The sequence below is a fragment of the Haliotis rufescens genome, unplaced genomic scaffold (assembly GCF_023055435.1).
Source record: "Haliotis rufescens isolate VD_foot unplaced genomic scaffold, xgHalRufe1.0.p SCAF_13, whole genome shotgun sequence".
Taxonomy (NCBI): domain Eukaryota; kingdom Metazoa; phylum Mollusca; class Gastropoda; order Lepetellida; family Haliotidae; genus Haliotis; species Haliotis rufescens.
Genome location: NW_025963813.1, coordinates 17,715,118 through 17,724,272, shown reverse-complemented (window position 1 = coordinate 17,724,272; position 9,155 = coordinate 17,715,118). Strand labels below are relative to the sequence as shown.

The window sequence follows — 9,155 nt, the reverse complement described above, 5'->3', positions numbered from 1 at the left end:
TTATACGCAGGTGTGGAGAAACTGTATATATTTATGATTACAGATTTATAACAACAACAACAACAAATCCGTGAACTCTGACATGATCACTACTACAAGAATCGTGTGATATACTTTCAAAATAAATATCTGTGCAACAGTGTGCGTACTGATAGTAAGACTATATCTTTTGGTAAACCTGTGTTTTTAGCTGTCCCAAACTTAAAGTCTTACTCAGTAAATATGTTTTTAGGAATATACTATCACCACTGTCGCACTAATTTGCTAATACGCTTTTCACAGTGGAATAAACACAAACAATGCCCTGTAAATGCAACAACTACAAAAATAACTCAGCGTCATGAAAATATTAAAAGTAGTGATAAGTCAAACGAATATATAGTATCGGGGGGCAATAGAGGGTTTTTCCGTCGGAATTCTGTGTGTTCCGCAGCAGGAAGTCTGTTTACGTCATCGCATCTCATTATCATACGCGCACAGTCAGCCATATTTGTTATTTGTGCACAGGGGAAAATCTGGTTACCAATTTACAGTTGGCGTTTCTACGGACTGTAAGCCAATGTTGTACATATAACACATAGGAACATGGAGGATATACGGATAATATGTGTTCTAGTGACATTATTGCCGCTAATTTGCGGTTTTTCAGGTGAGTATCGTGGTTCATTCCTGAACATGTGTGTGATTCTTCTACAGTGGCTGTCTGACACATTCTCTGAATGAGTAATGAGATAGTGTCAATTAATACTACAAATTTGACCGAAGGCTTTTCTCATAACAGTAATTTTGTCATATATGTCAGGATTGTGACAACGTGGATGAATATACATTAATGGATACGCTCAAAAGCAGTGTCTTTTCAATGGAATAAAGCAATGTCCGCATCGTTCGTTGTGAAATGTCAAAAGGAGAGGATGGCGCGACGATGCGCAGTTTTTGCTTGACTACAGTGTTAGCTCCCGGTGGAACGTGCTGTGTTGTTTTTTAGCATGACAAAGAGACGTTCTTTGTGTATGACAAAATTAAGATGTTACGGGAAGGTCGTCTGAATATGCTTATGATTCGATGTAGAGCCTACACTTATCCGGCAAATCTCCCTTGGTAGTTAGGTTCAGAAGCTCAGTGTGTCAGTGGTTCGAGAAACACGAGATAGGATGGGCAGATTGGGAAAACTCCAAATTTGTTGTGAGCACGACATATTTACCCCCAATCCCAATTAGCAAAATGATTAGGGTTTGGAAACATGTAGAAATTGGTTTGATTTCCTATCTTTCTGAAAACAGACTTGTGATAAATGTTTTGCATGTTTACATGATTTGAAGTATGGTGATGTAGAAACTTTGAATAGGGACACTGGAAATTCAGCATTAGAAATGGGCACTTGTCCTGTAGTCCTTGCCAAACAGCCCAATAGTTAAGGTATCATAAAGACTAGAAGAAATTTGCCATTTTTAAGGATTTTACTATATGTTATTATAAGGACTAGGGGACTAAAAATGTTAGTTTCTACCACTGGAAACTGCAGCAGATATTATCCATAAGCCTTTGTCTATGTTGTGAAATATTATGGTTTGAAAGATTTTATCATAAAACTATTCTAAAAGTTACATCTGGCTTCATCTTAATCCCCATGTGAATAATTACACAAAAGATTTGTGGATGCTCTAATGGTAGTTCATTGTTTATTTACTGGTTGACTGGTCACATTGTGCTCGGATTCAGGATAAAGATTAATTACTAGCTAATCTAGAGCTGTCGGAATTGAATAAACAATTGTTCAAGTTCGTTAAGGAGGTAGGTGATAATTGAGCTTGGAGGACAATGAGGCTACTATTCAAAGCAAAGCATACCCACTACTTGTTAATACATAAAAAAACACTGGACCGTGATAACAAAAATGGTTATATTCTCATGATTTGAACATGTTCTTTCTGTTTTACTGACCATGATGAGTATTGCTGACTGGATTCGTATACCACACTATCTTGCCAAAAATAGGTCACATACATTAAAACACTCCTTTGTATGAAACAACTAATCTACATTCTTTTGAGAATGTAAAAGATATGATGTGTAACTATTCCCGGTACAAGAGGCAAATTGTAGGCACGTAAGTCCAACGGCCCTTTGCCATAACCCTAATGTTTAGATTCAAATATTTAGGGGGTCCCTAGATTCAAATACCATAGAAAACCTCAAACCCAGGATCCCTCTTAATTTTGAACACTGAGAAGCGCTGTGAGAATGCATTGATTCAAGATACCATTGATGCCCTCCCTAGTCCCTCGAAGCAGATTTGGCAATGTCGCATTTCCCATTGTTTCTACCTTGTCTGATGAATCATCGTTTGAGCATTCTCAAAAATATGATCAATTTCATACTTGAGTATGATTAAATACAGATTACAGTGATCAGCAAAGTTGATGTTATTTTTGTTTTTAAGAAATCTTCAGAGACTTAGGTATTGGTAAATTTGACAGCGAATGGACCACGCACCATGCTGTCAGCATGCTCAGTCTCAAGTGAAAATACTTTACAAAGGATTCAGATCCAAAGCCGTTCCCCCTGCAAAACGTGTCCCCTTATCATACTTAGCTGGTACCGACAGCAGTATGGTATACAGTATACTATACACAGAAATGTTACACCAGTGAGTGAGTGAATATTGGTTAACACCACATCAGCAATCTTGCACCTTTATAAAGTTAGACCAGAGGAATTATATTTTTATTGTTTGTGTTGTTTAATACAACAAAAATATGAACTGAGAAGAATATTGAACACTGAAAGAAGTACAGTAATTGTGAATATTGTGAACCTATTTTCCAGTACATGTATTTGAAGTCCACATTGGAAATGACGAAGGGTCCTTGAAGTTTTCTGACAGTGTTTAATTCTTGGCACTGGGCTACCCCTAGACTAACATTTAGTCTATGATGAATACATTTCTGTGTATTATAGAAATTGTTTTTTTTCTTTCAAAAGAACCTTTCCTCTTCTACTGTTTTCAAATGTGGAATCAAGGAAACAAGACTTGGTTTTGAAGAGGGAAATGGTTATGTTTTTACTACAGAATTTTGGTAATTTTGTCGCAGAATTTGTCTGGGATTGGCTTTTGGCCATTGACTTTCATTCTTACCAGTAATACGAACATGGCTATTGATTTTGCATGAAAACTTGCTGATTCTCCTTATGCATCTGTCCCATCACTTCACCATGTTCACAAGGCTCCAGTACATATTGACCAGTATCACAAACAGTGATTAAGGCACAGAACAATTGTGACAGGTCAATACGAGACCTCATTACAGTTTACTAATTGTTCTTATCCATCTCTGAAAAACTGGCTTCAAGCCATGACAGGGACTTGTCTCGAAATGGAAATGTTATATTTTGTTTATCAATATCAGTAGTGTCGACAGAAGAAGCCTGTTGCACAAGCCCTCCCAGTTCAGTGATTGGCAGAACTCTGAGATAAGGGGGCAAGTTATATCTAGGCCACACACTGTCAGAAATCTGATAGTTGGTGAGGGAAGCATCACTGATGGCTGCTTGATAATCGCTTGTTTTCTGTGAACCTTTGTCTGAAAAGACTTCGAGTTTTACATGTTTTATGCAAGAAAATCCAAAATAATACTGCTTATTCTCATATTATACTTGACTTCTCAAAAGTTTATTTATGATATATTCAAACATTGCATGCACGATATGATTTTGAAGCTAAAAATATTATGCAAAATTGTGTTTTGACGATGTCAATAAATAAATATTTTGTTTGAAATAATTGTTGTTCCCCTCAACATTAAAGTACTTTTAATCATGCTAATGTCCATGGCAGACAGTGAACTTAATTATTAATGCTGTTTCGCTTGATTATAAATTTATTAAAGGACGAGGGCTGGGATGCAACAGTGAACATGCAGAGTCATATTATCATTCATATAAAGACATTGATGCCATGGTTACAATCGAGATGATACATGTGCATCATGATAAACACATATCAGAGGATTGATCACTTACTTTTCAAGTAGTCTTAAAAGTAGTTTTTCTGCTTGAAAACCTCCAAAATATTAGTAACCATGTATTATCAAACAATATTATTTTGGCACTGGCTTTTGTGAAAAAAATACCAAGGGAGAAATATTAACATGATTAAGGAGTCATTTATATTATCAAATATCCTGAACAAGGTGAATGTTGTTTGAAGATGGGACAAGATAGGTGTTCAGAGTTAGCTCACGGTTGACATTACGGAAATTATTGGTCTGCTAATCATGAATTCAGTCTGGCTGGTAGATACAAGATAATTATTTCATTGTGCTTATTTGTCCAAGCATGTATTATTGTATAGCAGATTTCTGAATCATCAAGATTATTGGTTTTTGGAATGTAACGTTCTGGTTAAGTTAAGATTTTCTGATGAGTAAACAATTCAAGATGGATCTGAGTACCTAACATGTCTAATGTCATTAATGATCAATTTTATTTTTACTCTACAAATTGTGAGACATTTTGTCAATAGTTATTGCAGGACTCAAAATAGAAAGTAGACAGTCAATTTTCTGTCATTTGATTCAAAGTGATGATCAGTCTTGATTTGTTCCCAACACTAAACCCTGTTTATTTACTTCCAGAACCAAATGCGTTCGACCCTGTGATAAGGTCTCCTGAAGTAAATGCCAGAGGTTTTGCATTATTCCGAGGTCAGATCCAGGAAGATGAGACAACAGTTGATCTCCGACCTGGACTGTCGGCATATGATGAGGACAGCATCGGTGGAGCAAGTAAGTAGAAGATATGACAGGGAAAGATGGGTCTCACCTGGCACTGTTCCTTAGTGGCCATTCTGTCTGTGGCAATGATCCTCAGCCATGCTAGCCATGTTTGATGATATTAACAAGGACAGAAATGGCCCTTGTCTGTAAGTCTGAGTCTAGGGAAAATCTGAAGGAACTTCTTTTTTCTCTCGCTAAAATCTGTTATTTTACATCAACCACCAGTCCATAATGAGATACAGACTTATTAACATTGAAACTGAGAAGCACTCAACATTGAACATAATCACATACAACTGTTTTCTTGTACAAACCCTTTGATAAAATATTTTCATCTGCTATCACAGTTTTGTCGATTTCAAACCATAAAGGTATTCTGTGACTGAGTAAGCAATCATTTTTAGATTTATACTGGTGGTCAAATTCTGAAAAATAAATTGGTCCCAATTGGGGAGTTTTTGTAAGATTCCTGTATTCTTACATCCAGAAGTATTCTAACATTGCATCATAGTGGTGATCTGCATTGCATAGAGATTCTTGGCATGCAATTTGAAACCAGATCTGAGATGTGCATGTTTAGGAAATTGTATGAATATGTGTGAACAAGGTTTAATGACCGGAATCGTGAAAAAAAGTTTGAAACAATTATTGGATAGATATAGAAATTTCTTTTTTTGTTACAGGGCTCATCTGCAAATATAAAATACTCAAGAGCAAGAAGCGAGGAAAGATCCCTTTTGTTATTGAGCTGAAGAACAAAACAACTGGTGCAGCCGAGATCCGAGTGAGGGAGAAGGAGAGGCTTGACTTTGAGAAGCGCTCACACTACAAGTTTGAAATAATTGCCAAGGACTGTGGCAACCCTCCCCGCCTGTCTGATGTGTAAGTTTTCATATAACCACTGGATACTGTTCGCTCTTTCCTGTGACGTTTTTATGGGATCAGGAAACTGTTCATGGCCATCAGTACTAAGGGTGAAATGATTTTTCTGTATCGATACAAGATGATGCACTTGCTGAAATAAATTACTTCCTTCTGACCCCCAGGGATTTTGTCAGTCACATATCGAAAAATAGCCGCTATTAACATGTCTTCAGCTAACTTTACTTTTTGAACCTTCTCTTAGATATTTATTGTCAAGAAGTTTCCATGCAATTTAACATAAATATGCGTACCATTGTGCTACACCTATCATATCGTGACCTTGCTGTATTGATTCACCCTAATCTGTACCAGTTTGGATTATTACTAAATCTAATGCAGTGTTTGAAATTTAGCATGAAAATCAAGGTGTCCTTGTAATAACCCCAATGTTAAACGTTAAGGGGATCCCAAGATTGAAGTATTCTAGTGCAACCCCTGTAATTTTGGACATGGGTACATTGTCTGTGGTAAAAACTAACATTGGTAAAAAACCCATTGAAGTGTTACTGCATCTAGTGTGTGTAGTTAATGTTACGGAAACTAAAATGTCATTCTTTCCAATCCCTCATGAAATATATCTGACTTTGTAATTTTTACACTAAGTTATGTATCTGTGGGTCGATCGTTCTACATTTTGTGAGTGTCACTCCCAGTCCCCTCAATTGTTACATTGTGATATAAGATCCATCCCCATGTTGTGTTGAATTTACCATATGTACGACCAGACGAGGACATCATGTTTTGCAAATAGTCGTAACATGCCATTTCAGCATGACAGGAGTTGCATGCTGCTTACACATGCTAAATAAATATACAACATGGCTACTATCAACATGTCAAGTTGATGCATTTTGTGCGTCCCATGGGATGCATGTTTTCTTCTATCAGCATCTATTTCGTGTTTTGATGTGAGAAGGATGCAAGATTCTGTGCCTTGTAATACCAGTTTTGCATGTGTCGTGTCATCAGATAAATTCACATGATACGTGACTGAATCAGGGATGATGAGATGCAGGAAATGATGCATGTTCATCTATTTCTGGACTTGAGTTATCATGAATTGGGAATTTGCCAAGGATTTGAGGAATTTGAGTAAGTTTAGGACAGGATCTTCAGATGGTTTTGTGGAGATGTACTATAATACCTTGTGATTGTCAGTGAGGGATTATTAATCCACTTGTACATGATATCATCTTTATTTAAGAAATGAATGATTTGGATTGTTTATTTCTTCAATGAGATATCAACATTATATACAACATCTTTAAGGATGATGATAAAATGTACAAGCTTTAAAATAATTTACTTGTATTTGAATAATGATGACTCCCGCAATAGATTCTCAAGAAATGTGATGATAGAACAATGTTTTATTGTCAAATAAACCAAACATCTTCATTGTTCTTTACAATTTATGGCATAGCCAAATTATATATGATAATCATAAGGCCATAATAATAATAAAATTGTAGATTTTCATTGGTGCTTTCCTTAATATATAACACCCCACATCACATAATGTTATTGTTCCCAAATTCCATCACACAAAGAAAATTGCTGTGTTCCCTTTCTTGACAGTACACATACCAAACATTCTAGCTTTGTGTGAATGACATCAGTTGATGGTGCCACGTGAAGATTCGGGTAACTTAGAATTGGTTTTCAGTTAAAAAAGACTAATGGATCAGGTGGTCAGGCTCGCTGACTTGGTTAATGCATGTCATTTTATCCCAATTGTGTAGATCAATGCTCATGATGTCAATCACAGGATTGTCTGGTCTGAGTGGTCTCAACTTGATTATTTACTGTATAAGAAAATACAGACCACTGTCTACAACTGGACTGTTGATGAGTGCGGTATTAAACAACAAAGAACAAAAGTCAGTTGATGGTTAAAGTTAAGGCTGCAACGATACAGGAAGGTCACAATACGATACGCATCTCGATCATGTCGATATTCTGGTCATGATACGATACGTATCTCGATACGCAATGATAAAAAAACAAGACTTAAAGCATGTCAAGATTGAACCTTTCGTGATTTTGGAAGAGTCAAAATTATTTTATACTACTGACGTTAGACTACTGAAGTTGTTCAGCTTCAAAGTGGAACTTTCTCTAACTTTCCTTAAAAACAATTCAAAGTTCAAACCCCAGATAATAATTAATGTGCTCCACCAGTGATACAACGTCAAAGAATTTTGATGCAATGGTCGAAGAAATTGTATGTGAATTTTTTGTTTTATCAGGAATAATATATTCCAATATCGTGTTACCTTAGTTGCAGCTTTTACTATATATATATTTAAAATTATAAGAACCACAAGTGTAGCATTTTGGTACTGGTGATTGCTGTTGCAGGATATTTTTACGTATGGAACAATTTGACCAGTCACCCTAGGGACTTCCCGTGCTACATGTTTTTCGATTGCGAAAACGTTATGTTGACATATATTAGCCAAATTGCCACAAATATGACTTTTGACGAGTCAAAGTAGGGCCTTTTTTCATATATGTATCCATTCTCTAGCAACTAAAGTTCGTTTCAATGCGTCAAAAGCGGTAATCTGACCGTGGTTGCTGTATCTCTTCACACACGATTTCATCTAACTTAATGAAAACAATATTAAATGAAATTTTGAGTAAAATTAATAAAATATATTACAAACACAAGTCCAGATATATAATGAACACGTTTTAATAACAAGATAGTATAATAATGGTATTGAATTGCGTACTTCAGTTCGGACTTGCTGACTTGTATTTCCATTGTTAAGTGCTTGCGGGGATCAGCTGATAATGTTTTATGAGATGGGGAAAAACATCTGTCGGTGTAAAACCTGAGCTTATTAAAAATTTAAGTACGTTTTTGGGAGCCATGCGTTTACCGCGCGCTATAACCAAGTGAGCGGTTTATTGAAAGGCACAATAGCGAGGAAACGCTGTACTTGAGATTTGCGTTCCGTATCGTGGCGTATCGATAAATGGGCCCACGTTTATTGTATATCGTATCGTGATGCATCGGAATATAGGTGTATCGTTTCACCCTTAGTTAAAGTACACAGATGTCTTGATAATAGTATACTTTTTTTGTATATAAACAATTATATGCCACCCGCCAGATATTTTATTTTTTAGATGAAAATTAATTTATTGTGGCCTAATTATGTCAACTTAAATCTTGATTGATTTAACTAAGTGAAGTTCAGATTAATATAGTTCTTCATATTTTGTTGTTGTTTCATTTAATGAATTTATGGAGGAAACTAAGTACAACATGAAGGAAACAATGTCCAGGCGTCGATGTAAGGAACTTGATGTAACTTGCACCAGGTGCATGGTGACATGAAACCTTGTTGCAACAGACAAAACCAGGTTGTACCATGGTTTCATAAATTTCAATACAGAAACGTGCACTTGATCTTGAAGGACCCACAGTTTGACATCAAGCCC

The 9,155-nt window shown here is 36.1% G+C and overlaps 1 protein-coding gene across 2 annotated transcripts in view; it reads left to right on the top strand.

Moving 5' to 3' along the window:
* The first annotated feature begins 461 nt into the window (after positions 1-461).
* Positions 462-9,155, top strand: part of LOC124132230 (calsyntenin-1-like) — a 31,178-nt gene continuing 22,484 nt past the window's right edge. For both annotated transcript variants that reach the window (XM_046496014.2, XM_046496013.2), the window contains exons 1-3: positions 462-649; positions 4,638-4,787; positions 5,462-5,660. In XM_046496014.2, the coding sequence (XP_046351970.1) occupies positions 586-649; positions 4,638-4,787; positions 5,462-5,660 (413 nt within the window). In that variant the 5' untranslated portion in view covers positions 462-585. The remainder of the gene's footprint in view (positions 650-4,637; positions 4,788-5,461; positions 5,661-9,155) is intronic.